General features: G+C 41.7%; 1 protein-coding gene across 4 annotated transcripts in view; it reads left to right on the top strand.

The window, feature by feature from the left end:
* The window catches only part of NPTN (neuroplastin), a 57231-nt gene that overhangs the window by 17187 nt on the left and 12629 nt on the right, over positions 1–27415 (top strand). For all 4 annotated transcript variants that reach the window (XM_029237247.1, XM_029237245.1, XM_029237244.1 and 1 more), the window contains exons 2-4: positions 12055–12226; positions 15888–15982; positions 26487–26620. In XM_029237247.1, the coding sequence (XP_029093080.1) occupies positions 12055–12226; positions 15888–15982; positions 26487–26620 (401 nt within the window). The remainder of the gene's footprint in view (positions 1–12054; positions 12227–15887; positions 15983–26486; positions 26621–27415) is intronic.

The following is a 27415-nucleotide window of genomic DNA, read 5'->3' as shown; positions in this document are numbered from 1 at the left end:
CCCTGCCCCTTCCCCACAGATGTTTTTCTTAAAGGTTATCTTTTCAAAGAAAGAGATTTCTAGGCTGTATGTTTTTGATTCTAGGAGGTTTACAGGGAATCTGAACTTCCCTCTTTTTTAGAATTGATGATGGGTAGCATCATTACCTAATTTGAAAAAGAATGGGAAAGTTGCATTCTAACTGTAAAGTAAAATTTCAAATTAGAAATCTGTTTTACACTCAATTTTTATTTCTTTGCCTATTAGTATTAATGGATGCATAGCAAGAAAACAAACTGACATTAGGGATTTGATTTTTTTTTTTTAATAAAAAGTAACTTCTACGAAATCTCTGGTAAATTCAAATATGCCATAGTCTGGTCTCCTAGAATTTATGATTCTCTTGATATTCAGAAAGATGGCTCTGATATGAAAAACTCCTCTAGTCAAAGAAAGATGGTTTTATTTATTATACTGTTCATTAAAGTACTCATAATTACTAGTACATTTTAAGTTGTTAATAGGATGAAATTTAATGAAAGGGATTTAAGCTTAATCCTTGGTTAATGAGAATTGTGTTTCTCAGCATTCTTTTAACAAATATTATTGAGTATAATATGTATAGCAAGGAATTGTGGGGATACAAAATTAGAGACATATCCTGGTTTCTAGATGATTTATAATTTGTTAAAATATACTCTTTCTCACAAACACATTATTGCCTCATGCATCTTCATGGATTTATAGAATACTGTATTTCAATTAATTGAGCATTTATAATATGTAGATTTACAGAATATTAGAGCTGAAAGGACCTTAGAAATCATTTGTTCCAATCTTCTAATTATACACACAAGGGAACTGAGGCTTCACATTTTAATATAAATATTATATAGAGTGTTACATATAACCCATGTTATTAAATGGAACGATTTCTATACAATATTTCATTTAAAAAATTTATTTATTTATTGCTGCGTTGGGCCTTCGTTGTGGTGCACGGGCTTCTCTTGTGGAGCATGGGCTCTAGGCTTGCGTGCTCAGTAGTTGTGGCTCGTGGGCTCTAGAGTGCAGGCTCAGTAGTTGTGGCACACAGGCTTAGTTGCTCTGTGTCATGTTGCATCTTCCCGGACCAGGGCTCGAACCCGTGTCCCCTGCATTGGCAGGAGGATTCTTAAACACTGCTCCACCAGGGAAGACCCTCTGCACATTCTTATGCTTTTTTTAAAGTCACAATTTAAATTGATATGTCTAGCCATTTTATTACCATGCAGTTTGGCATTCATTTTTGAAACACTATCAGAGAGTACCTGATAACACATTCTAGAGAGTCAATCTTGGCCTATTCTGTAGCAGGGTTTATAATTTTGCTAGATATGATAATACTTTCAGACTAGTAAGTAGAGAGCTACCTTTTTCAAATACTAGGGTTCATTGATCTTCTTGTACTGTCTTTTGAAATCAAGGCAGTAGGGTTTGATTATATACTGCATACTTTACAGTAAGGCAAGAGATTCTGGTTAATGGGAAAATTATCTGAACCAAGGGTGGCATAGCTACCAAATAATGGTTGGAGAATGGGGTTGAGGATTTATCAGTTTTGATAGAGGAAAAAAAAAAAACTAAGGAATTTGGAGGTGCTTTTGTAGGACTAGATACATTTAAATTTGAGGCATAGCTATCTAACAATCAAAGGGGTTCTTTTCTAATTATTGCTCAACGTTCTTGGGAAAAGTTTGTAAATCACAAATATACTGTGTTTAGAACTGGAAGTTAATTGACCTAGAGTTTTACTCTGGGATAACTCCACTCTAATTGCTTGATCTTACACAACACAACCTCCAGGTTTCCCGAAGTAGGGTGATCATAATTCTGTTTGTGCCTATTGCAACAAAATTATTCATAACATCCCTTTCCTTCTTAAAAGTGTTCTCGTTTTGATGATAAATTATGTGATTACTTTACCCATAAATGTAATATCTGCCCTCGAGTACTTAATGTGATGAACACATATGAAACTTCCTCCTGTACTGGGTAAGATTCTTTTCCTTAAGCTGGGAGATTTCTGTTCAGTGGAGTTAGGAGGGCATTAATAAAGATAGCCTAGTGGAGATCAGGGTGATCTCAAGGTTTAAGATGATTTATAGGCTAGAAAAGAGCCCTGTGTTTTCTGTGCTTGCATCAGAAACACAACATAGGTGGATGTTACTTAGCTTCTCTGGGCAAAACTGAATTCTCATTGCTCAAAGGTAGTTGTGCACTTATGTATCATTAAAAATTTTAGGGCTTCGCTGGTGGCACAGTGGTTGAGAGTCCGCCTGCCGATGCAGGGGACACGGGTTCGTGCCCCAGTCTGGGAAGATCCCACATGCCACGGAGTGGCTGGGCCCGTGAGCCATGGCCTCTGAGCCTGCACGTCCAGAGCCTGTGCTCAGCAACGGGAGAGGCCACAACAGTGAGAGGCCCACGTACTGCAAAAAAAAAAAAAAAAAAATATCTGCAGTCAGATACACTCAATCCCAGGGCAAATAAATCTGAGTACATAGTTATAAGTATTTTCAGTTAGTATATTTAATTTTTTAAATAGACTTTATTTTTTAGAGTGCTTTCAGGTTTACAGCAAAATTGAGCAGAAAGTAGAGTTCCCACATATCCCCTGCCCACACGCACACTTACAGCCTCCTCCACTAACACCATCCCTACCAGAGTGGTACATTAGTTACAATTGATGAACCTACGTTGACACATCATTATCACCCAAAGTCCGTAGTTTACGTTAGAGCTCATTCTTGGTGGTGTACCTTCTACAGGTTTTGACAGATGTATAATGCCATATATCCACCATTATTACTAGAGAATAGTTTCACTGCCCTAAACATTCTTTGAGGTCCACCTATTCATCCCACCTCCCCCTTACCCTGGCAACCAGTGATCTTTTTGCCGTTTCCATAGTTTTGCCTTTCCCAGAATGTCATATAGTTGGAATCATATAGTATGTAGCCTTTTTTAGATTTGCTTTGTGCGTTTAAGGTTCCTCCATGTCTTTCCCTGGCTTGATAGCCCATTTCTTTTTAGCACTGAATAATATTCCATTGTCTGGAAGTGTATTTAATTTTAAGAAAGTGTTATTGATAGGCTGTTTCTAGATAGGCTTACTAAACTTACCACAAGAAGGATCTTAGTTCTTTTTAACAACAGATTGAATGTATGTTAAACTGTTAAGTTTTATAAAAATTTTAGGTGCTGCCCTTTATTAATTTGGCCACTGACCACACCACCAGAGAATTGTCTGTAATGTCTTTTTTAAACTCTTTCCTATGAAGCCAGGCTTTTCAAGAGAAGAGTAGTGGAATCATCAGCACTATGGGGAAGTCTTGCTTCTGAACCATCTTTTGTTTTCTCACTCTTCTCTCCCCCTTCCCCAACGCACACGCACATGCACACACATACACAAACAGAATTGCTTTAGGACCTCTTTGATTCTGTGCAGTTCTATCTCCATTCTTTAATAGAATTATAATTTTAAGGAGTTAGTGATTGTAGTGTGCTGCACATTCAAATGGAGGGGTCCTGACTTTTCATAGCCAGAAATTATTAATTATTTAATTACATTTAAGTGGTGACAAAAATATCTGTAACTTTAACTACAAAAAACTTTCCTGGCCCAGTGAGGTGCATTGACAGCAGTTGTGGAAAGTGTTAGGAGACCATGCTTTGGCTTTGGACACACCTGGATTCCAGTCCAGACTCTTTCACTATTAGCTTATAACTGGGGGAAAAGTACACAACTTTTTTGGGCCTTAGTTTCCACATCTTTAAGGGGATTATAATGGCACCTATGTCATGTTGTGAGGATTAAATGAGATCATGTAAAAGTGCTTAGCACATTGTCTAACACATAACACATACTTAGAAAATGTTACCTGTTGATATACATGTCTAATGATAAGTAATACTAGTAATAGCTGTCAAAGAGAGCACAGATGTCTGTTAGTGTTTAAGGGATTTTTACTTTTGTTTTTAGGTAAGTTTGCGTAAATATATATCATATAATTTACTAATTCAAAGGACATTTTCAACTTGGTCCTCTTGTCCTGTATGCAAGTAGAAAACTGAACTAAATCAGATCAGCGTTCCTTCTTCCTTAGGAGTGTCTTGTCCAGGGGTTGCAATGTCAGTTTGAGTGACTTTCTTGGTTCTCTGCAGTGGGGAATTGTGTTCAGACTGTTTCTCGGCTACCTTTGAATTGTGGTGTGTTGGGATTTGTGATTATATTGGGATCGGATGGGTTCTTGGTGTTTCTGGACATACTTGCAGGCATTCCTTTTATGTTAGCGTGGTTAGTAGATTGGATGAACAGGCTTAAATCTAAGCTTGTTTTGAAGTGCAATTCAGAAGAAGGGAGAAAAAATACAGAACAGATCCACTAGCAGCATATTTCTAGAGCATAATCAAGCACATAATCACAGCATTCGAGAGGACATAAACTCCCCCAGTTCACAGAGAATGTGAGAATAAGCATTTGTGATTTCCACTTAATGATCAAGAATATGATTAAAACAGAGTAATACTTTTTACTGCTCTCTAGGGATTTACTGATAACCAGTTTTCTTTAGTGATTGAACCAGTAGTAAAATGAACAAAACCAGCTTCCTTCTCTCTGTATATTAGTTGGCATTGACTTTGACAGGTGGGCAGGTGGCAGTTTGTAAGACTAAAACATAGCTTCTTGGGTACCCCTTTATCTGGAAGTGAGCTCAGCTTTTCTTGCAGGGGCTTGGTGTCTCCCTGCTGGAATTCTAAAACTTCCCCTGCATCTGAGAATGATATCTTTTTGGCTTCTTGGGGCCTCTCATAGCTAGTTCCTTTCAAGGAACTGACATTGCATCTCAAAAGGTAGCTTAGAGTAGCATTTGAAGGCAGAACAGTTAATCTAAGGCTGTTAATTACTGCTTCCTGTCCTTCCCAGACTCTGAATCTTTTATGAATTGAAAGACTAGTATGAATTTGGAGTTCTTGACCTCTACTTGAGTAAGTGTAGTGCCTCCCTTAGGGTTCTGAGGTCCCTGGTGTAGAGTTTATCTCCAAAGGCAAATACTTCTATGGATATAAACAGAAAAATTTCCACTTAGCAACCTGCATTTTCAGCCAGCCCCATTATATCCTTGGCTTTTGGTCTGTAGGAAAACTTCCATTGAATTCATACCTCTCCTGTGAAATATTCTCAACCTGATGTTGGTAGATACTGGCCCCACTCTGCTCATTGCAGAGGATCTGGCTTGGTCCCAAGAGTGACTCAGAGTACCCTCTTTTAGCTTCTCACCTGTACTTTAGATACTGAATTACCTTAGCCTGAATTGGTAAAAATGCTGAATGAACCCTTGGTGGTGGAGTAAATGGGTGAGAGAGAGTATGCTTGCACTGTGATATGGACCCCATTCCAAGTTCTTCCAGTAAGTCTGGATTTTTTTTTCACTCTCTTTTTGCCATTGCCACCTTGTCTTATGGAAGTGTAACCTCAAGCAAATTATGGGCCGTTGGAAGTAGGCATCAACTTTTAGTTCCTGGGCAGTGCCTGGCAATGTTGTTGAAGCCTAGCCTTCACCATAGAGTTTAGTTTAATTCATCATTGTACAGTTCTCATTCTTTTTGATCTGGCCTCTAGAAGCCAGGCAGCTAAATTATGTGAAGAGAGCCTGTCAAATGCCATGGTTATTTTTTTGTTTTGTTTTTATTTTTGTTTTTATCCCATGGTTATTTTTAAGACTGACTTTTCAGAAGATTTTTCTAGTTGTATAAATTTATGGGATTATGGAGGGCATAGTCCCTCCAGACACTGGCAATGAGTTGAGTTACTGTTACTGTTGGTTCTACTCCTGAGCTGACCCCCATAGTACTTCTTACTCTGAAGTACAGATTGTCTTGCTCTCCTGTGCCTGAGGGTCTGCATTCAGGTAGAGGCTGCTTCACAGACAATTGGGTTGTTTGCCATGGGCCCAGGGAAGAAGAGGATGTGGGGAAAGTCTAACCTGAATTCAGGATAGGATCCTGCATGAGAGAAATTTGCTAGCCTTTCAGTTGAAATTTGGACTCTGACTCCCAAAAGAAGGTGTCAGTAGGTCAGTTAACACTTCTTGTTGTGACCCATAAAAGACATTGCATCTCTAACGAAGTGTTCACCCATCCAAAAGAGAGAGATCCTGACTTGCATATAACCTGTTGCCACTTCCGGTTATCTTTCATCACTTGCCTGAGTTTGGAAAGGTAATGGTTTGTGCTCTAAGGAAAGAGATTTCCCCGAGACCTGAGGCTTTCTCATTCCTACTGGCTGGGCCCATTGCTAAAACGCTTTCCAGTGGGCTTGCTTCTGCCTGGCCAGCACCTGGGCTGCCCCAGCTTGTAATTAGCCTGCCTTTGCTTCATAAGCTTCCCAGGGTGGTTCTTCTTCTAAAAGCTTGTATGAAATGCTGTTTACTGTCTCTTTATAGTTTAAAAATGAATCCTTTTTGTTCTTTGCAGCTCATTTGCTTTTTTCTTTTCTTTTCTTTTCTTTCCTTTAAATTACTATTAACACCTGTTGATTCTTTTTTTTTTTCTGATTGGCCTGTCACTGCATTCCTGCTCCCCCTCCCTCTAGCTGGGTTTGTCAAGTCGCCCATGTCAGAAACTAAGCTCACTGGGGACGCCTTTGAGCTGTACTGTGACGTGGTCGGGAGCCCCACGCCAGAGATCCAGTGGTGGTACGCAGAAGTCAACCGGGCAGAGTCTTTCAGACAGCTGTGGGACGGTGCTCGGAAGCGCCGTGTCACCGTAAACACCGCCTACGGGTCAAACGGCGTGAGTGTGCTGAGAATAACCCGGCTCACCTTGGAGGACTCTGGGACTTACGAGTGCAGGGCCAGCAACGACCCCAAGAGGAATGACTTGAGGCAAAACCCTTCCATAACATGGATTCGAGCCCAGGCCACCATAAGCGTCCTTCAGAGTGAGTCCAGCACCCTACAGTAGTAGTACTGTAGTCACTAGAGGTGGCCCGATGACCCTTCCCTTCTGCTTCCTTTCCCTCTTCCCCAGTATGATCACTCACCCCACCCCTTGTCTTCGTTTTTTCAAACCCACGATCCTTCTGGTTGTAGTGTATGAAAATATTTGTGGCAACTTTTTTTTTTCTTCTTTGCTGTCCTCTTTACCTCCCTTATCCCCCAACCCTTCTCTGTGTCTTTCTCCTCAGGAACAAAGAACTTGGGGAAATCCGTGATTGTCCAAAATCATCTGCATTGGGAAGAGGTGGGGAGGGAGAAATGGGGAGGCTAACAACAAGAAAAAAAAAACACTTAAAACTCACAAAACCAGGCAGTCAAACCAGGATAGTGTTGAATTGTTTCTTTCCCTCTACTTTAATTTTGTAGTAGGTTTTCTGCTATCCTTTTGCTGATTTATTCTTTGGTGCCTTTCTATTTTTATTTCTCTCCCCAGTCTAACTACTTTTTATTTCTTCTGTTCATCTGTTTGAAGCTCTCTGAGTAGCTGCCTTCACCTCTATGGTTTTAAGTTTGTGTCTGCCCAGCCTCTTCCCTCACTGTGACTTAGTGTCATCCTGTTCTGTGATGGGAATGTTGCCATGAGTGTGGTGTGGTGATGTGTTTTGGTTGTTGGGTGGCATGTAAGCTTGGATATTTCCATAGTTCTAGCTCTTTTTCTTTTCTAAAACAGTGGCATATGCTTCTCTGATAACAGCCCTCCACTGCAGCAGTATTACTCCTCACTGGTCCTGCCCAGCTAGTCTCCTATTCTCTTAAAAGCAGCAGCCTGAGATTTCCTCCTTATGTCTTGCTGTTAGGAGCCAGGTGACTCTAAGCTGCAAAGTATTTTTTAAAACCCCATCATGCTGTTTCAAAGTCAGAGTTGGATCTGTTGACAGATAGTTTGACTCTGATGACTGACTGTTGGCACAGCAGTCACTGCCACACTATCATTCCAGAGGCTGGCAACCCCGGAAATAGTTTGGAAGCCATTCACACTGGCCTTTCTTGTGTCTTAAAAAAGGAAACTAAATTCCAACCCTGTTCCTCTGTGTGGTAACAGTGAGCTGAGCAGTTGGCTCAGAATCCTTCCCTTCATCTGTAGTAGCAGGTACAAGTAAGACATCAGACACAGGAGCTTTTGTGGCCACCTCTTTCTGGATAGTGTCTTGCTGCTTGTATGGTGGGAAGGAGAGGGAGGGAGAAGCCACCACAGAGCCAGTGCTTCTGGCCAGAAAGAGTTTTAGCCCATATCTGTCCTTATTATAGTTGAGGAAGCATTCTCCATTTAATGGAAAGATGTTCTGGATTTTTCACCTTCTTGTCAAGGACTCAGTAGGAGTCCCTAGAGCCAGTTCAGGCTTAAAGAACTGATAGATTTATAGAGAGTAAATAAAAATAGTAAATTACATTTATGAGGATATTGCTAATAACACAGGAGGTAATCTGACATGGGCCTTGAATCTATATATTTCTATGGAAAATAGCAAGTTACTTGTCTGTTCTTTATAGCAACTCAGAAGATGCCTATGAAGAGGACTTAGAGTAGAGTTAGAGGCTGCTGCAGTTGGCACTGTTGAATTAGAGAACCTGCTTCTGGAAAGGGAAAAAGAAAACCTTGTCTATGTGAAAATGGGGAACATTAACCCAGTGATTTTTCTTTTATTTAACGATTTTTTCCCTTGCACGCCTCCTTCTCCTGCCCCCTTGCTCCTTTCCTTGTAAAAGCAGAATTACCCAAACGGCCACAAAGCTCTGCAGAAGTTTGTAGGCATGGACTGGGCTGGGCATTTGGTACTTGTACTTACAGGAGCCTGACTCAGGTAGACTCATAGTTAAAAGGTCATGCCTTGGGGCTAGAAGAGGATGCGGCTTTGGGGTACCTACCTCTCAATCTCGAGAGTATACAGCAGTCTCCCAGTTTACTTAGAAATAAGCTTCCTAACTTTGGGGTGTCTGCATGTGGTTGAAACAAACCCTGGCTAGTTCAGACTCTCCCCAGACCTCCCCGTCAATCAGTTGACGCTAGTTAACTGTTTTAGAGAGCCAGGCTTCTTTTTTTTTTTTCAACACCCTGAACTCCACTCTAATTGGATTTTTTTATGATTTCAGCACCCTCAAGGACATTTGTCTCCAAGGGGAAGTTGAAATTTTCTATCTAAGAATGACCTCCTGGGCTTCCCTGGTGGCGCAGTGGTTGAGAGTCTGCCTGCCGCTGCAGGGGACACGGGTTCGTGCCCCGGTCCGGGAAGATCCCACATGCCGTGGAGCGGCTAGGCCTGTGAGCCGTGGCCGCTGAGCCTGTGCGTCCGGAGCCTGTGCTCCGCAACGGGAGAGGCCACAACAGTGAGAGGCCCGCGTACCGCAAAAAAAAAAAAATGACCTCCTGGCAGTAATGTAAGGCAGGAAGAGAAGCGTGCCCAGTTTTTAGGTTCTCTCTCTGTCCATAGCATGTTCTACATATGAATGATGGCTAGGGTAAGTAAGGGTCTCCTAACCAGTGCTTCTAAATAGGAGTAAGTGGCAGGTAAGAATTTTTGAGCTTCTCCTAAATGTTCATCTCTCTTGGACTGTCATGGGCAATGCTCGACCACCAGTGTTCGATCAGAAATAACCCCCCCCCCACCTTCATCCTGGTGCAGAATGCAGATGTGGCACCGAGGCCAAGGAGCTTGGTCTAGCACTGGTTTCCGTATACAGCAATTACAGGAGTAAGGTTACCCCACCCCACAACCCTCCTATGGTGCAGAATCATATTTAAACCTATTAAAATTATTGACTTGCTCCCAGCTGACTCTCTCCTGGATCTTAAGGGAAAAAGTGCTTTCCTTTGCCTTCTGAGAATTCTTGGCAGAAAGTCTACCAGGTTGCTTTCATCACCTTCTTAATCTCACTGAGCTGCAGTGGTCATTTGTATCACCACAGGTAAGAGTAGCATTTGCTTTGGCCTCCTTGTAATTTAAGCATCTGGAAGCTCTTGGCCTCAGAGTTTACCCTTTCTCAGTGCAGTCTGAGAGGAAGAACCAGAAGGCGAGTCCCACATGGGACAGAAAATAAAATTGAATAATAAAAATTCAGTGAAAACCTAAAAGTGTGTTTGGGTTTTAATGTTGCCTTTATATTTTTTTAATTTCTGTGGAGTACTGGTTCTCTCTTTTTATCGCTTTTGTTTTTGCTTGGTTTTGATTTTCCTGAAATTGTGGTGCTTTCTGCCGATGGTGTGTGTGCGCCTTCCATTGCAGGGTTTGCAGCTGTTCTGCTCGACTTAAGGCCCAGGGATTTGGCTTCTGTCCAGTGTGTTTTGGAAACCGTGGGACACCACTGCGCTAATGTTTACATGCATCTGCTTCTGTCTTAGTGGCTGCTATGCCTCCATTATCTGTATATAGAGACCCTGTTTGATGTTACGGATAAGGACCAATGCTGAATGAAAGATAACCACTATCCTTTTGCCAGAGTTGGAAAATAACTAGAACCAATTTACTTGAGCAAACTTGAGGATTTGCTTTATTTATCACAAGTTTCTTTGACGATATGAGCTCTACAATGTTACATTGATTAGGAGGTGCTTGGGCATTACATTTTTCAAGTGTCCCATGACGTCTCCGTCCTCTCCTGCTTCCTGCACAATGAACAAAGCTTAGTTCCAGTGAAGGGAGAGAGTTTTGTCTTCAAGAGTTAAGAGTCAGCACTATACTTTATAAAATGTCAGGGAGCTGCTACAGAGTTGTAGACAGGAAGTAGCCAGGTGCAGGGAAATGGGAAGTTAGTCAAGGATTTCTGAGAAAGAATTGGAAAAAAAAGTAAAAGAGCAAATACCTCTGATTGTGGATTGGAAAAGATGGCTAGTTTAGACTTTACCTGAAAATGTTTGACCAAAAGTAGAAAAAGAACTAACCATGGGAAATGATTAAAGATAAATAACGACAAAAGACAATAAACAAACTTCAAGACTTTAATATAGTGATGGAATTCAAAGTGCTTTATGAACCTTCCAGTAACGGTATTGATATAGTGTGCCTTAAAAAATTTCTGCTCAATGTGTTATAATATTTGACTCAAATAGGTTATTTTTGTAGATACCAAATGAGTGATCCCAGGTTATCTAAGCCCAGGTAGAACCAGAAGATGAAGTATATAACTTGCCCTAGGGTGGAAGGTGTATGGGGGTGTTTTTGGGTTGGAGGAGGAGGGATAAAGAATTCGGTCAGATGTGTTTTCTAGGCCCAGCTTTGTCACTAATGATAATTATGGCCTTGCACAAGTCATTGTACCTTTCTAGCTCTTAAAGAGTGGGATTCATTGAACTCTTAAGGGCCTTTCAGCTCTAAAATTCTAGGAGCCCATCATACCAACATATACCACATTCTAGTTATGATTATCTTAGAATGGAAAGTGTTTTAAAGTGCAATTCTGAAAAAATTTTGTCTTTGGAGTAAAATATGGGCTGGAGAGAAGAACTTATGGTTCCTTAACAGTTTTCTCTCGGCAAAATTTGGAAAATGCAATAGACTTTCAATAGGAAATTTGCTTTTAGGATCTACATTGTCTTTTTCTGCATAATTAATGGCCAGGCTGTTTTGCCATAGATTTATCAGATTTAAATGTGGGAAAAGCCATATATGCCTAATTATAACTATTACTGTTTCAAGGCAGGAAGTTTATTAGTTATCTAAATGATAATTGCCTTTGTCTTCAGAGCTGCAAAGTGGAGCCTGATTTTCTAATTGAAGCCGAATTGGTTGGTGGTTCTTATCTCATAAAATGGTGGTATTCAAAAGTGTACTGTTGCCAGTGCAAGCATCCATAATACTCCCATTCTTTTCACGTCTAGGCCAACTGGTCTTCAGGCTGTTGTCTGCGCTAGTGGTCATTTGCTTATAATCATTGTTTTTCCTTTCTTGACTTCCTCCAAAGTGGCAAAGTGAAATTCCTCATGTGGTCCTGTCTGCCCTCCCTCTTCTAGTCTCCCCAACCTACCCCATCCAACTCTCAGGCCAGGGCTGCAGAGCATGGAACTGTGGCTCCCTATCATTGTGCACTCTTATTACAGAGCCAAGGATTGTCACCAGTGAAGAAGTCATTATTCGAGAAAGCCCTGCGCCCTCTGTCACCCTGCAGTGTAACCTCACCTCCAACTCTCACACCCTTACATACAGCTACTGGACAAAGAATGGGGTAGAACTGACTGCCACTCGTAAGAATGCCAGCAACATGGAATACAGGTGAGAGGGGCTAGCAACTCCTGGGAAGATGGGAGGGAACATGGTTGAGTTTACTTGACATTCATAATCTGTAATTATGCTATGTGGGAGAGACATGGTCCTCCCCTGGAGACTCTCATCCAGTATATCTGGGGTGAGGCCCAGGAATCTAGAAAGGATTTCTAATGAGTGGCCAGGTTTGAGAGCCGTAAAAGATCCCTTCACTATGATGATAGAGCAACTGAGGGCATCGGGAGTGATTTGCTTAGGGTAACAATGCTAGTCAATAAAAAAGCCACAATTAGAATGCAGGTCTCTTGACTAAATCCAGTGGTTTGAGGAATCAGATTGAAATCTGATCTAGGACTCTTAGAGCAATATCACCCTAAGTGATATTTCCACTGAGTAGATTTCCTAGTGAATTACCTTTTAGGAGTGTTTATTATGACCATAACCTGATCAGGACCAGTGGATACAGAGCTCATTACTGATCTGGAAAAGGATGGTAGCCTGGAAATAACCTTTGATGAAAGGGGGATATTTGCTGGCAGAAGTTACCCAGCACCTGAAGATTTGGTACTTTTTTGGAATATCTAGAACACCTGGTACCTCACCTTTCAGAATAGTTTGTTCCTAGTTGAAAAGGATCAGCTAATCCTATTTGGCAGGATGATGCAGTGCAAAGAAAGAGTGCACTGGAGTGAGACCAGGAAAACCTGTGTACCTAGTAGTAGCAAGGACATTCTGCAGTATTTTGCAGAATTGAAATCATTTCATACCCCTTATTTAATTGACGCACATTAATTTGTGAATCCTCCTTTTTTTCGGATAAGAAAACTGAGACTCAAAGTAATAATGCTTGACTGCTTTCAAGGCCACATACTGTACCTAATAAGTTGCAGAACCAAGGCTAGGTTCCAGGTCTTCTGACTTTCTAGAATCTAGGTCATTGGTTTTTTTTCGTTTTTTATTGTTTGTTTGTTTGTTCTTCTGCTGTATTATACCATTTCGTGGCAAGGTAGTTAATCTCTCTCCACTGTAGTTTCTTTTGATATAAAATTGGAAATATAGCCTCAGCTATATCCTCATAGTTTGGAAAAGGTTAATCAATTAGAGATGCTGAGTGGAATAAAAGGCATCTATTCTTGGTCTGTCTATTAGTTTTACAAGTTTGTTTTTTTATAATACCTCTTTCAAGGTACCACACGTCCAATCATGTTTCTCTTGGGTCTTGTACTGTGTTACCCCCCAAAGCTTTGAACTGTAACTTTATGTAAAGTTTGAACCTAACTTTATAGAACTCTTCTTTTTTTTTTAATTGGAGTATAATTGCTTTACATTGTTGTGTTAGTTTCTGCTGTACAATGAAGTGAGCCAGTTATATGTATACATATATCCCCTCCCATCTTGGACCTCCTCCTCCCACCCCCCAGTTCCTACCCATCTAGGTCATCACAGAGCACTGAGCTGAGCTCCCTGTGCTATACCACAGGTTCCCACTAGCTATCTATTTTAGACATGGCAGTGTATTTTTCCTCAGCCTATTTGAAGCTCTCCGGGGGGTGTTCTGCATTGTCAGAGTTTTTCAGGGAATCTGTAGAGTAACAACTCACATTTTATAGAGTAACAACTGATAAGTCCCTTGGGCCACCTAATAAGTCGGCCATGGAGCCAGTGTCAGACCCTGCTTCTGCTTAGCCTGTAGGGGACATATTTGATTTGCTTTAGTTACTTCCCAACAGCTAGTCAAAGGAAATGTTGTAGGGAGATTTTGAGCCCATAGGCATGGCCTCAAGTTTGGGAGTCATCTCTCAAGGAACTTACTGTAGTCAAGTCTAAGCCCTAAAGATATTGCTGCTGCTCCTCCTCCTCCTCCTGACTCTGGAACATGGCTAAGAGCAGCTAACTGGTGTCTGTTTCCTTATTGGGAGCATATTGATATAAGAATAGGCATTTGGTTCAAATTGAGAAGACTGTTGACGGCTCCTCTTAGAATCTTATGCTGCCGTGGGTATGCTGAGACAGTCCTGTGGGTGGGCTATGTCTCTCCTCATCCATACTCTCCTCAAGTCTTTTTTGGGATGAACAGTAAGATGAGTAAGTGCATTTGGCCAGTGTTTGAGGTCAGGCGTTTTTCTCAGACATTAGTGCAGTGGAGATTTGACCATTGCAAGTATCATATTTTAACCATTGAGCAAAAGAGTAGGAGCGGGGGCTTTCCTGGTGGCGCAGTGGTTGAGAATCCGCCTGCTGATGCAGGGGACACGGGTTCGTGTGCCGGTCCGGGAAGATCCCACGTGGAGCGGAGCGGCTGGGCCCGTGAGCCATGGTCACTGAGCCTGCGCGTCTGGAGCCTGTGCTCCGCAACGGGAGAGGCCACAACAGTGAGAGGCCCGCGTACCGCAAAAAAAAAAAAAGAGTAGGAGCGAAATAATGTTTATTTTCTCATCTGGAAACTGATGTTTCTCTGTTTTCTGTAATTACACACCAGCCTTTCTGCACGTTTCGGGGGATGTGTCTAGGCCAGCATGAACTGAGCTGATATGAAGCTGACCTTCAGGGCCAAGAAAGCTTGTATAGGATCACCCTATAGGATTCAGAGGAAGTACTGTTCTCTTCATACATACTTCTTACAGTCCTTTCACTCTGCTTAACTTGGTCTAAGTTTGTGTTCATTCATGTGTTTATTCATTTTTCTACTGTATTCCAGGCACCAGGGTATGTGCTGGGTATAGAATTGTGTACCAAATAAACAGTGCCTATCTACATAGAACTTGGTCTGTAGGGAAAAACAGACATTCATCAAGCAGTCACATAAATAAATAATTACACATTGTGATAAGGGTCGTGAAGAATTACAGTGTAGTATGAGAGAGAATGTCAGGGAGAGGGATGTCACTTAGATTGGGGGGTGGAAGTGACATGTAAGCCAAGACCGATGGAAAAGGACTTAAGAGGCTAAGAGTGATGGGACGAGCATTCTATATAAAGGAGCATCTTGTGTCAGGGTTTTGAGGTAGGAACAAGTTCAGCACATTGAAAAACTGAAAAGAGACCTGTAGGGCTAGAAAGTGGCTGAGATGACACTAGGGAGGGGCCAGATCATGCAGGGCCCTTGAGTTCTAGCTGCACCTAAAAGTCTTAGGAATTGAGCTGCATCTCTGTGGCTGATGCTCTGATGGCAGATTTTTTCCCCCATTATTCCTATGTCCTGTTAGTAGACTTATTGAAAGGCATGCTACTAAAATGCAGGGTAGGAAGAACACTACTACTAAAAGTCTTCAGGGAAGCGCAGAAAAAGATTTGCTTTTTTTCTGCTCTTATTTATTTGACTGGAACCACCAGGTGAGCAAGAACTTTTTGGTGATGGCTCCATCTTCTGTATCTAAGTGTAGATTATAGTAGTTTGTACAGCCCTCTCTTTTGATTACTTGCTTTGTAGTTTATTTCTGCCAATAGACTGGAGCATCTTAATGTTAGGGACCTGTATTCCTGACACCCAGTAAGAAGTAAATTATTAATACACAGAGGGAGGTTTTTGCTTTCAGTTAGGAGGAGGTGAGTTGCATGTCAGGGCACGACTTGGAGAGCAGGGTCCCTGGTTGCCCCTTTGATTCTCCTTTTGTTGTGTATTTTGACTGTTCCCAGCTTCCTTACTTGATTTTTCTTCTCATCTCTGCAGGATCAATAAACCGAGAGCTGAGGATTCAGGCGAATACCACTGTGTATATCACTTTCTCAGTGCTCCTAAAGCAAATGCCACCATTGAAGTAAAAGGTACAACCCAACAGAGGCTGCGGTGTGAGCCTCTCACTCTGCTTCTGAGACACTGACTTGGGCTGGGCTTCCAGTCTTTGAGCTTTTCTTGTTTTCATAATGGGAGGCAATATAATATTATGGATAGGACTGAAGGGTCAGGAGCTCAACTGCCCGGGTTTAAATCCAAATCCCATCATTCACTGTGTGACCGTGGCGAGTTATTAACTTCTCTATGCTTCTGTTGCCTCATTTGTAAAACCTAACACGTGGCACATGGGTAGGTTAGAGGAATTAAATAAGTTAATGTAGTAGGTTGAACCATATGAAATTTCTGTTTTTGTAGTTCAAAAAATGTTTCAATTTTGGTAGCTTCATAATGGTTCATCCTTAGGTAAAGCTCTTAGAATAGAGCCTTTGAAGTATTATTATGTAGGTATCTCCAATGGGCCAGGATTTGGCAAAGTACAGTGTGCAGGGTGAATATAAACTCTTTGTAAGGTAATTCATTAGAATTGTAATAAAAACTCTGGGTGCCTGGCATCTTAAAGATGAGATTGTAGCTGAAGGTTGCAAGAAAGGCCAATAGAACTGTAAGAGAGCTAACTAACATTTAACCCAGCTTTCCTGTGTTATTTCAAAGAAGCAGCTGAGACCCAGAAAAGTGAAACCACTAGCTCTCTGTCACACAGTGAATTTGTGGCAGAGCTAGCATAGAACCCAGGTCTTGACTCCCATCCCTATGTTTTTCCATTTTATAAAATGACCATGGGGAGGCAGGGCTACTGTTTGAGGTCAGACTGAAGAGATGAGGATCTTTTTTAGTCCTTTTCATTTTACTTAGGAAGGACAAACTTGTTCTCTAAATCTATAGGGTGATCCCTAGAAGCTGGAAGGATAAATTTAGGAAATGGGAATGGCATATATAGCAGGTATTCAGATTTTCCTTAAAATATTTGGAAGACTAAAAATTCAGACTCAAGAAAATCTTAGACACAGTCAAAGTTTCTATTTTATGTTGTTACTAAAGGAAAGTAGTGTCTTGGTGACACTTGCCCTAACTTGTGTCCTTGTTGACATAAGGACAGCCAGTGCCTCCTCTAGTGGCCAGATTTGATTCTAAATGCCTGAAGAGGTGGAGTCACAGTGGCATGGTTACAGTCCACACAGGCCAGAGAACCTAGGATTTGATTAACTCCATGGCTTTTCTTGTAGAGATCTGGGTTTATCACTGTTTTTGAAGAGTGCCATATTTATTCAACATGAGGATGAAAGTGTGATAAAGCGTTTTCTCTTAAGCCAGCCAAGGGCCCTGGATGAGCTGAGCTACGTGGGGAGACGTTTCACTCCTTCATATGATATCTGAGGCCCTGCAACATTCCAGGCTAAGCTTTTGGCACAAAGTTCAAGTGCAGAGGGAATGGGATGGGTGAGGGAGGGAGAGTGTCTAGTGTCTAGTTAATCGAGGTCTCCAAGCCTAAAGGATAATTACATATAATTCGAAGTCTTGACTAACTCTAATCATATTGATCAAGCGTTAATGATTTCTAAGCAGCACTTTCAGGAGTAGAAAGAGAGTTATTTTTCCATTGGTTTGTCTGCTCAAGAAGGTGAGGTTCCGATGGCCCCAAAGGCATCTTTCCTCACATTCTCTTTAGCAGATAAGAAGTGGTCTGCAGGCTGCAGTCAGGAGTGTCTTCCGAGGAAGATACAACAGGCACAGTATCTCACCATAGTGAAGCATGTACTGTGCTCTGTTGCGTTTGTACTGTACAATAACCCTGTGAGGTGGATTGGGCAGGTGGTGAAGTAGACCTTAAGAGAATTCTGTTTTATATAATCCTAAAACATATTCTGTGACTAGCTTGGGCAGATACGTTAGTCTGTCAAGAAAATTCATATGGAATTCTAGTCTTTCTTCCTTCTCTCCCCTGACACCTGGATAGAGAACAGCTGAAAACTTAATGTCTTTTAGGTTAGAGATAGTTTGGTCTGGTAAAGACTGAACACTTGGCTTTTCTTGTGTAAGTTTAGGAGGGTTTGCCATAGGCCCAGGATCACATTCTAAGCTAGCTCCCGATTATGGTTGGGGTAGAAAACTGCCTTGAATTTACAGCGGTATATGTGTTGTTCCCACAGCATTTTCATGTAAACTCTTGTTTCCTCAGTTCCTCAAGGGTGGGGTAAGAGACAGTTATCTTTTTATAGCTATAATGATTTAAAAACTCTGCTGAGTAATAGAGAGGCAAGAGGTGGTTGTACTCAAGAACAGAGAAATTCAGGGGATTCAGGAACATAAGTGACCTCTGCCAGAAGGAGTCTCTGAGAGTCTCCATTTGTGGTTTTAACTAAATCGACATTTCAAGGCAACATAATTCAGACCATACATACATATTTCTTTAGCACTTATTCTACACTCAGCCCTTTTCTTCCCCATCTGGCTTTCCCTGCAGTTGAAAACTTCCCTGGGGTGTTGTTTGGGCTCAGCACTGTGGGGAGTGAAGGACTTAGACTAGCCGGAGACTGGGCATTATATGTCAAATGACTAAATGTTGAGTTACTTGTTATGTACAAAAGAAAAGAAGGCTGAAGGAATCAGAGGGAGGGACACATATCTGGGAACAGACCTGAGGTGGCAGTGCTTTTCCACCTTAGCCTGTAGATCCCCATCAAGAAAGGAATTTTGAGGGTGATCGTATATACATGTGGTAGGGAAGGCCTTGCACCTGAAGTAAGGTTGGTTTGTTTTTTCTTTCTCTTTTTTTAAAGGACAAGAATGAGGCACAGTATAAACAGGAAGATACTATTACTGTTGAGGATTACATTTCTTAGGTATTTGGCAGGTGACCTGAGCAGATGCTGGGGGAGGAAGATGGAGCAGGGCTGGCCAGGGGGAGAGGAAACAGCAATGATTAGACCTTGTGGGACCTCGGTCCTATAACCAGCCTCTCCAGGGATCTGCTTAGATAACTCTGGGGAGGCTTCTCTTTCCTTTTTGACTCCTCAGAGGTTGTGTCTTCTGGAGACTCCACACCTTACCATACAGCATTTGTGAAAGAATAGGTGTTGAATTTTCTATCCCTGTAATTATTCAACTTTTCTAGCCCTTAGTCCCTCCCTCTTCCTCTTCCTTTTCTAGAATTAAGAAATGTGCTCACAAAAACAAGTTAAAGTTTTCTATGTAATTGACAAAGTTGAAAAGAGAAAATACCTCTCATGACTCCCAGACCCTATCCTCACCCTTCAACCATTTTGGTTACTCCAGTAAACAAGGAGTTTGAGTTTTATTGCTGTTTTTAGAAAAGGATTTTGGTGGTCAGCAAGTCCTCTGAGACAGACATGCCATTGCCGCTTGTGAAAGGTACATCCCAGCCCCAGGAAGGTTTGGGTCTGGTGTTTTATTAGGGCCATCATTATGTCTCCCTGCTCATTGGGCATTTCAATTGAATTTCAGTCTTTTGGTGGCTATGAGAGCCAAGATTGATCTTGTTTTTCTTCTCCCTACTTATTAGCTTTCTTGCTATTTGAATATTATGACTAAATGTTAGGATTTCTAGAAGTGACCTTGCCCTGCATTCCTGTTTCCTACTCTGTTGCATGGCCTTACAACTGATATATCAAAGTTCAGACTGGCCGAGGCAGACTGTATAGTGATGGTGACAGATATCATTATTAGGAGTAATAATACACCTCTCACGTTTGTACAGCACTTTCAGCATGCAGAGTGTTTTTGTGCTCATTTATTCGTTTGACGGGCAGCTAGTTTGACAGGTGAAGATGCTTAGAGGTTGTGACATAGTTTAAATTCGAGCTGCTGTCAAAGCTGGTTCTGTCTCAGAATTGCCCTGACTTGAAAAGTCTCTGAAAGCATAACAGTAATATCTTGAAGCTGCTTGAACATTTTGAACATGAACCATAGCCCAAATAACCATACCTGTTCCTTCTTTTCCTCTCTTCAGGGTGCTACCCTGACCTACCTTAGTAAGAATAAGAACAGCTAACGTTACTGTGTGCTTATTACTATGTGCCAGGCACATTACTTGTCCCTTTCCTCTCCTGTAGTCTTCACAACTCTGAGGTAAATGCCATTATTATCTCCACTTTCCAGGTGAGAAAATTGAGGCTCCAAGGGAATTGAATGATTTGCTCAGTGTGACATAGTCAACCAGTGGGGCCAGAGTTCTCACCCAAGCACCCTAGTACCAGAGCCCATGTTCCTAAGCACTAAGCCACACCGCTGTGTTCAGCATATAACAATGTAAAGGTCTTGGACTGACAGAAGAAATGGGTTCTAATCCTGGCCCTGCCATTATAAACTTGCCGTGGCCCTGACCAGTCACTTTCCTTCGTTGGGCCTTAGATTCCCCAAGTGTATGATGAAGTAAAATGAGATAGATGATCTTGAAGGTTTTGTAAGGCTCTGAAGGTCTGTGGTTCCCTTATGTGGACACAGATGAGAAGTTGGGTTAGTGAAGGAAACGATTTCTAAGCTTCTTTTCCTAGTAATAGTGACTGTCAGGTTCTTAACTTTGAGACTGTCACCTCAGTGCCCCCCACACCTCCACGCGTTCATCTCCCTGTCTTATGAGACACTCCCTGTAGTCCCCTGATCTCAAACACTGATGCTAGGAAAAGTGTTAGAGCAGTGGTTCTCAAACTTGATTTAAGGTATATGAAATGTGGCCTAGGCATCAGGCTTATTAAAAGCACTCCAGATGATTATAGTGTACAGCCAAGGTTAGAATCATTCTTAGTGGAGACTTCAGTGCCTCCTACTCAGTGGTTTCACCTGCAGGAGAGGGAAAAGCCTCTTCCGCAGAAGGCAGCACAAGTCCCAGACTGCTCTAGTCTTTACAACCACTGATGAATCTATTCTGTATAATTATTGAGCCAAAAAGCCAACATCTTCCTTTTTCTAAAAAATATTTATTTATTTGGTTGTGGCACGCGGGCTCCTTAGTTGTGGCAAGAGAACTCTTTGTTACAGCCAGCATGCATATGGAATCTAGTTCCCCGACCAGGGATGGAACCCAGGCCCCCTGCATTGGGAGCACAGAGTCTTAACCACTGCACCACCAGGGAAGTCCCCCAACATCTTTCTTGCTTCCATCTCAGCCAGTCTCATATTGTTTTTTTGGGCTTGGCCCTTGGCTAGCAGTAAATCTTAACTCTCCCTCTGCCTTCAGCCAAGCCTCTATTTTTGCCTATAGAAAATATGAGGTGTCTCTGGGATTTGATAGGTTGCATGAAGGAAGCAAAGAGACCATCTCTACATTATCAGTGTGTGTATGATAAGACGTTGTGCAATATCTTTAAGGATGGAGTTTCTTTGAAAATGAGTTGCAAGATTATGAATTTGCTTTGAAAAGTGAGCACTAAATAAGCAGTCCAGGTAAGAGGCCCCATACCTTGTGTTAACTTTATTTAACATCATCTTCAGCTGAACATGCCTCCGTTGCCTAAGCTGGCACTTTCTACAGCCGCCAGCCAGGCAGAGAAGCTGGATGCTTCTCTCTAAATGCCTGCAGGTTAGGCAGCAGAGGGTACTGAGGAACGTGCCTTTGTCCTCAGCCAAAGGCCTAGATAATGACATTGGGTCAGGTGTTGGTGGGTAACTAAGACTGTTTTGGAACCCCGGTGTTGCCATTTATTAGGATACTGGAAGGGTCCATCCATTAACTCATGGGATTAGAGTATGTAGCTAACAAGGCCAGATCATGAGTTAATTCCCAGGTGGGTGTGTGATCTCTTCTAAGGATCTCTGTTACTTCTTTGCTACCCAGTCTGTGCCTCCCTGAGAAGGTAAAGGGAATTAAGCAGTATTTGCTCTGTCTGACTCCTCAGACCTACCTGCAGACCAACAGGACTTAGTTAAGTAGGTCCTTATTAAGTGGCAAGCCCACATAAGGTGAGGCACCATAATCAATATAAATAGGCCATTAATCAGTATAATTTGTCAGTATCTGACCTGAGTAAACCTTATTAGAGCCACAAACAAAAGTCCGGTTTATATTAGCAAATAGGGAGAAAACACATAATAATCAGCATCTTTTTGATTTCTTAGAACTCATAATGCCTGTCTTAGCCTTTCCTAACTAACTAATAATGCAATTTAAATGTTTATTTTTGACCCTGGGCTCCAATCTTGTGCTAGATTGATACAGAGACGTAAATTAATCCTCGTAAGACCTCTATGAAGTGTGGGTATTTTATTCCCATTTTACAAAAGTAAATATTGAAACCCAAAGGATTTTAAATGACCCACCTTAGGTTATTCAGTGAGTAATAGAGTCTCAGTAGAGCCAAATTTCTCTAACTTAAGTCTAAAACTCTTTATAGTATATGAAGTAGCTGAACTCTGACAGATAAATCAGTCCCACCTTAGGTCTAGAGCGTTCTAGTACATCTACAAGCAAAGATAACATTTGGGCAGTTTGCTGTGCAGTTACCAGTAATGCATACTGTATATTTTTATTGTTTATGGACTCTGTTCTAGTTTGGTTATTTCCCCTTCTATATGGTAAAGTTCAAAAAACATGGCCTCTGGAGTCAGATAGCCCTGAATTTGGATTCTGGCTATACCAGAATTTACTAGTGGCATAATTTTAGATGTTAAATAACTTTACCAAACTTGAGTTTTCTTACTTATAAAAATTGGGTAATGTCTGCCTCATTGGGTGGTTATATTTGTTACCTGTTGCTGCACAATAAATTGCCTTAAAACAGCAAATACTTATTACCTCATAGTGTCTGTGGGTCAGGGATTGGGGAGCAGATCAGTGGGGTGGTTCTGGCTCAGGGTCTCTCCAGTTGGCTGGGGCTAGATGGCTGCCTCAGGCTGTGGCGGAAGGCCTTAATTCCTCACTACGTGGGCCTCTTCATAGGCTGTTTGAGTGTCTTCCTAGCATGGCAGCTTCCCCCTCCCAGAGCGTGTGTTCCGAGAGAGAGAGTGAGAGCGAGAGAAGAGAGCGAGAGGGAAGGAGGGCAAGGGAAGCCATTTTGTATTTTGTGAACTATTTGCACACCTTTATTTTTACATATAGATATATTTTTTCTATATATTGATTCATGTTCTATATAGGAAAAATATATAAAATACATATTTTATAAATATATAAAATGTATGCTATATTTTATTCTTTAGAATCAAGTCACTAAGTCCAGCCCACACTCAAGAGGAGGGAAATTAGGCTCTACCTCTTAAAGGGAAGAATATCAAAGAATTTGTGTACTATTTAAGAGGTGGACTCTGAGCCCTAAGGGGCCCCCCTCTCTGACCACTGCTGACATGTGCTCTGAGAGCCTAGTTACCTTTCTTGCTGTGGGTCTGCTGTCTTGCTCAGCTGGTGGGGCAGGAACAGGCTTTCTGATTGAGCAGCAACCATAAAGGACAGAGAGAAGTGAAAAAACTTCATTGACCCAGAGGCTAAAGTGATAGTTGTTATAATCATTCCTTATCCGGTTAGAGTGATGTGACTTGGGTTAATCTTCTGTCTTCCTGGTACACTAGTGATACTTCCACCAGTTCAAGGGTGAATAATCAGGGCATTATTCTTTTGAGGATATCATTCCCAAGCTCCACTCAGTATTCTTTGCTGAGTTGAGGAGAAAGCAGCAGTAGATGTAATAACCATTGAAAACTCTTAACAGGCTTCACTATGTAAACATAGCCAATAAATTGCGGAGTGGGGATGCACACTAAGTTCCTGTGTAGTCTCTGCACACAGTAGCCTTTAAGGCGCCTTCCTATCTGTAAATAGAAGCCTCTATAGAATCTGGAAGTAGATGAATGAAAGGAGGACTTGGTGTTCTCCTGAGCACCAAGGCAGGAGTGAAGGCCATCCCCACCTGTCTCCCCAGGTCTTGGCCTTCAAGAATAGTAGCTTTTTAGAGACTGTGGAGCCATAAACCAACTCAGCTTTTAGCCTTCTAGGTGGTTCTTATGTGTAATCTTAGGGATGAGTCTCCAAGGCAAAAGCTGATGTTAGTGAATTCACAATACATTGGAATTAGTCACATAACTGGGCCAGAGTAAATAGAGTGAGTATTCTCTGTGGGGCAAAGGAGAATGAAAGTGGAAAAATACATCACTTGTAAGCTGATTTCTGAAAGTTACGTCTCTACCATTTCCCTGAGCTCCAGACTTGATATTCAGCTGCCTACTTAACAACTTCACTTGGATGTTAAATAAGTCTTAACATGTCCTAAACTTTGAACTCCTGGTTTTTTACTACCATGATTGCTCCATCCCTAAACAAAACAAAATAAAAACAAGCAAACCAAAAAAAATGCTAATTCTTCTCAGTCTTCCTCATCTCAGTAACTGTCAACTCCATTCTTGCAGTTACTCAGGCGAGAAACCTTGGGATCATCTTTGACTTCTTTTTCTCTCACTTTCCACATTCAGTCCGTTAACAAATATATTAACCTATAAAATATATCCAGAATCTCCTCACTTCTACTGCTACTGCCTTCATCCATACCACCCTCTCCCCCTTGCCTGGATTGCTTCCACTATCGTCTCTACAATTTTTGTCCACATGGTAGCCAGAGGGAGCCTGTTAAAGCATACAGATAATTTCACACCTGCACTTAGTATTCACCAGTGGCTTCCCAGCTGACTTAGAGTAAATGCCAAAGTAATTTCATTGTCCTACAAAGTCCTATCCAATCTGATTTGGTCTCCTACCATCGTCCCCCTGTGTTTCAGGCAAATTCCTCCACGCTGTCCTTGTACATAACAAGCACGCTTCTGCCTCAGAGCTTTTGCCTTTCCCTCTACCTGGAGTGTTCTTCCCGCAGATATATGTAGCCTACGCCCTTACTTTCTTCATGACTGTGCTAAAATTCACCTCATCAGAATGGCCTTCCCTACCACTGTCATGTATTTGGCATGTAACGAGTGCTCAACAGATGTTTGTCCAATGAATGAAACACAACTAGAGGCAAAATGTAGCTCTTCTGCTTGTTGTATCTCCCTACTCCCCCATGATGGTGTTTAAGTATGGCTGTGGAGTGTGTTCCTTCCTTGGAGTGCTTAAGATGGGCCTTAATATGTACTGATTGAAGGAAGCTTTGAGGAAGGTGACCAGGTTGAACAGTGACTGGCTGTGGGAGAAATTTGGTGTGATGGGAATTTGAGCCAGCCTGATTCATTCCCTTCTGTAGTGAGGAACTGTGCCTGGAAAAACAGATATTTCCTTTATATGTAGAAAACACCTCATGCTGAGTAGTACTGCAGGCCTTAGTTTGGCAGGCTGTGGAGATGGCTTGGGGCCTTGCTCATTCTTTTCCTATCCAGGTGCCTCAGGAGGTGGTCTGGGAAGCACAGTCTGGGAGTAGCAGGATGTTGGATTATTTTTAAGCCAAGAAAAGCCAAGCCAGTCCGAAGGGAAACATGGGGTCAGCCCATGATATAATACAATTGTACAGGTTTTTACAGTCTCAAAATGAATATTTTGAGATCTATCTATGCAAGACACTGGATATAGGCAGCGGCTAGAAATAACTCCATTTGATAATGGGGTATAGAGTTCAATCACAGAATAATTAAATAACCAGCAAAACTGGAATTTGGACCAGGCCTATTGATTCTCCTTCCCCTCTTCGCCAGCAAAGTGACGTCTGGCCTACTTTGAGTTTTATTGCTTTTGGATTAGTATAACTGATGCGGTAAGGTGGAAAATACAGTTAAGATCAAAGAAGGCCAAATTCAAAGAATTAGCCCCTATCTCAGGCTAATTGGATCCTTGAAACTTATCTAATATTTAAACCACAGGTGCTGTTTATTTCTTTCTAAGTTATCCCTAAAAGCAGAGAAAATCAGCAGCTTCTGACATGTCTAGAAATTCCCCTAGGATTGGGTTCATTGAGATAACTGCAAATCAGGTATATAAATCAGATTCTTAAGCTGTTAATAAAATCTCTTGGGACGCTGGTTGAATTTCCTGTTCATTTCTTTCTTCCCTTGTGAAGACCAGTTTGCTTCATTTCCTCTTTTCTGGGAGAGGCTTGGCCATTGATACTCATCATGTAGCTTCTCCAAGCATTCATTGTTTTTATATACCTTGCAGTAGGACTTGATTTTAGGTGTTTGATCTCAGGGATCTCTCATTTCCTTAAGGGAATATATGGCATTTGATACAATACATAATTATTGCTAACGTAGGTGTATTAAGAAAAAACCATGACTGGCAGAGAAGGTAATAGCTTCTGTTTGCATTTTCTTTAAAGGATGGCTTAATTTATGCAGTTGCACCTGTGCTCTCTTCCAGTAGGTTGGAGAACCACCTGTATTATTAGTAGAACTTCACATATAGTAATCCTGGTGTCTGCTTTGGTGGGTGGGAGGTTAGGGCAAGGAATTGGTTCCATTGCTCTGTTCTGACCTGAAATGCATGTTATCAAAGCTGAATATGAGAGTGGGTCTAAGGAGAAGCAGGGCTCTGAACCAATAGTTGGGGCCTTTTGTATCCTGTTCAGCTTAGGCTCCCATGGTAACTGTATTCAACACTCTTTCTCACAGCTGCTCCTGACATCACTGGCCATAAACGGAGTGAGAACAAGAATGAAGGGCAGGATGCCATGATGTACTGCAAGTCAGTTGGCTACCCCTACCCAGAGTGGATCTGGCGCAAGAAGGAGAACGGTATGCCCATGGTGAGTACGAGGCAGCCCTGGTTCTGTATACATGGGTCTCTGTGGTTGCTGGAGTTTCTCCTGGGGAGTTCTAGACATCTGGACTAGTTTCTGCAACCTGCCATACTGGCTGCCGTGGCTTGGGTCACCCTTTCTAGAGTCTTGGTGGTTACATCATGAATCTGGAGGTCATTGGCAGTCTCTGACCAGCATGGAACCCCTATATGTGATTTGTTAAAGCTGTCTGTCTGGTAAAGGATTTGGCTGTTTACCTTCAAGATAAGACACCAAGAAGAGCTAACCCCAATCTTAAAATTTTACTGTTATTCTAGTACATTTATCCTAAAGAAAATATTGCTCATAAAGTGGTCTTAACGTACTTTTCTTGTTTTTTTGGGAAGGCAAGGCAGTGAGAGCAATTAATAGTATATTCCTGGAACACATGAAATACTGATTAGGGATTGAGACAATCTAAGGAGGCCCATGGGCAGCCTTAGACATTGGAAATCTGACAGTATCTGCTCCAGAAAAGGTCAAAGAAAACATCTTTTCCAATCTGTGGGACGATTCTTGATGGTATGGGAGAGTCAAAACTTTCGACTCTCACTTTCTCTCTGATTAATGCTTGGCCGGTCTCCTATTCTATCAGAGGGGCTGTCATACATTCTTCCCCAGGCTTTGTATGCCTAGCAGTCTACTTTTCAGGCATCCTCTTTGACTGCCAGTCTTCAGAATCAGAAGGGACCCTAGAGATCATTTAATCCAGCTTCTTTGGGAAGGTTATACATATTAACCAAGGTAAATTAGTGGCAAAAC

Source organism: Monodon monoceros, unplaced genomic scaffold (genome assembly GCF_005190385.1).
Source record: "Monodon monoceros isolate NGI ecotype Baffin Bay Population unplaced genomic scaffold, NGI_Narwhal_1 Super_Scaffold_21, whole genome shotgun sequence".
NCBI classification, from domain to species: Eukaryota; Metazoa; Chordata; class Mammalia; order Artiodactyla; family Monodontidae; genus Monodon; species Monodon monoceros.
Note: the sequence above shows the minus strand (reverse complement) of the source record. Positions and strands in the feature narration are given on the sequence as shown.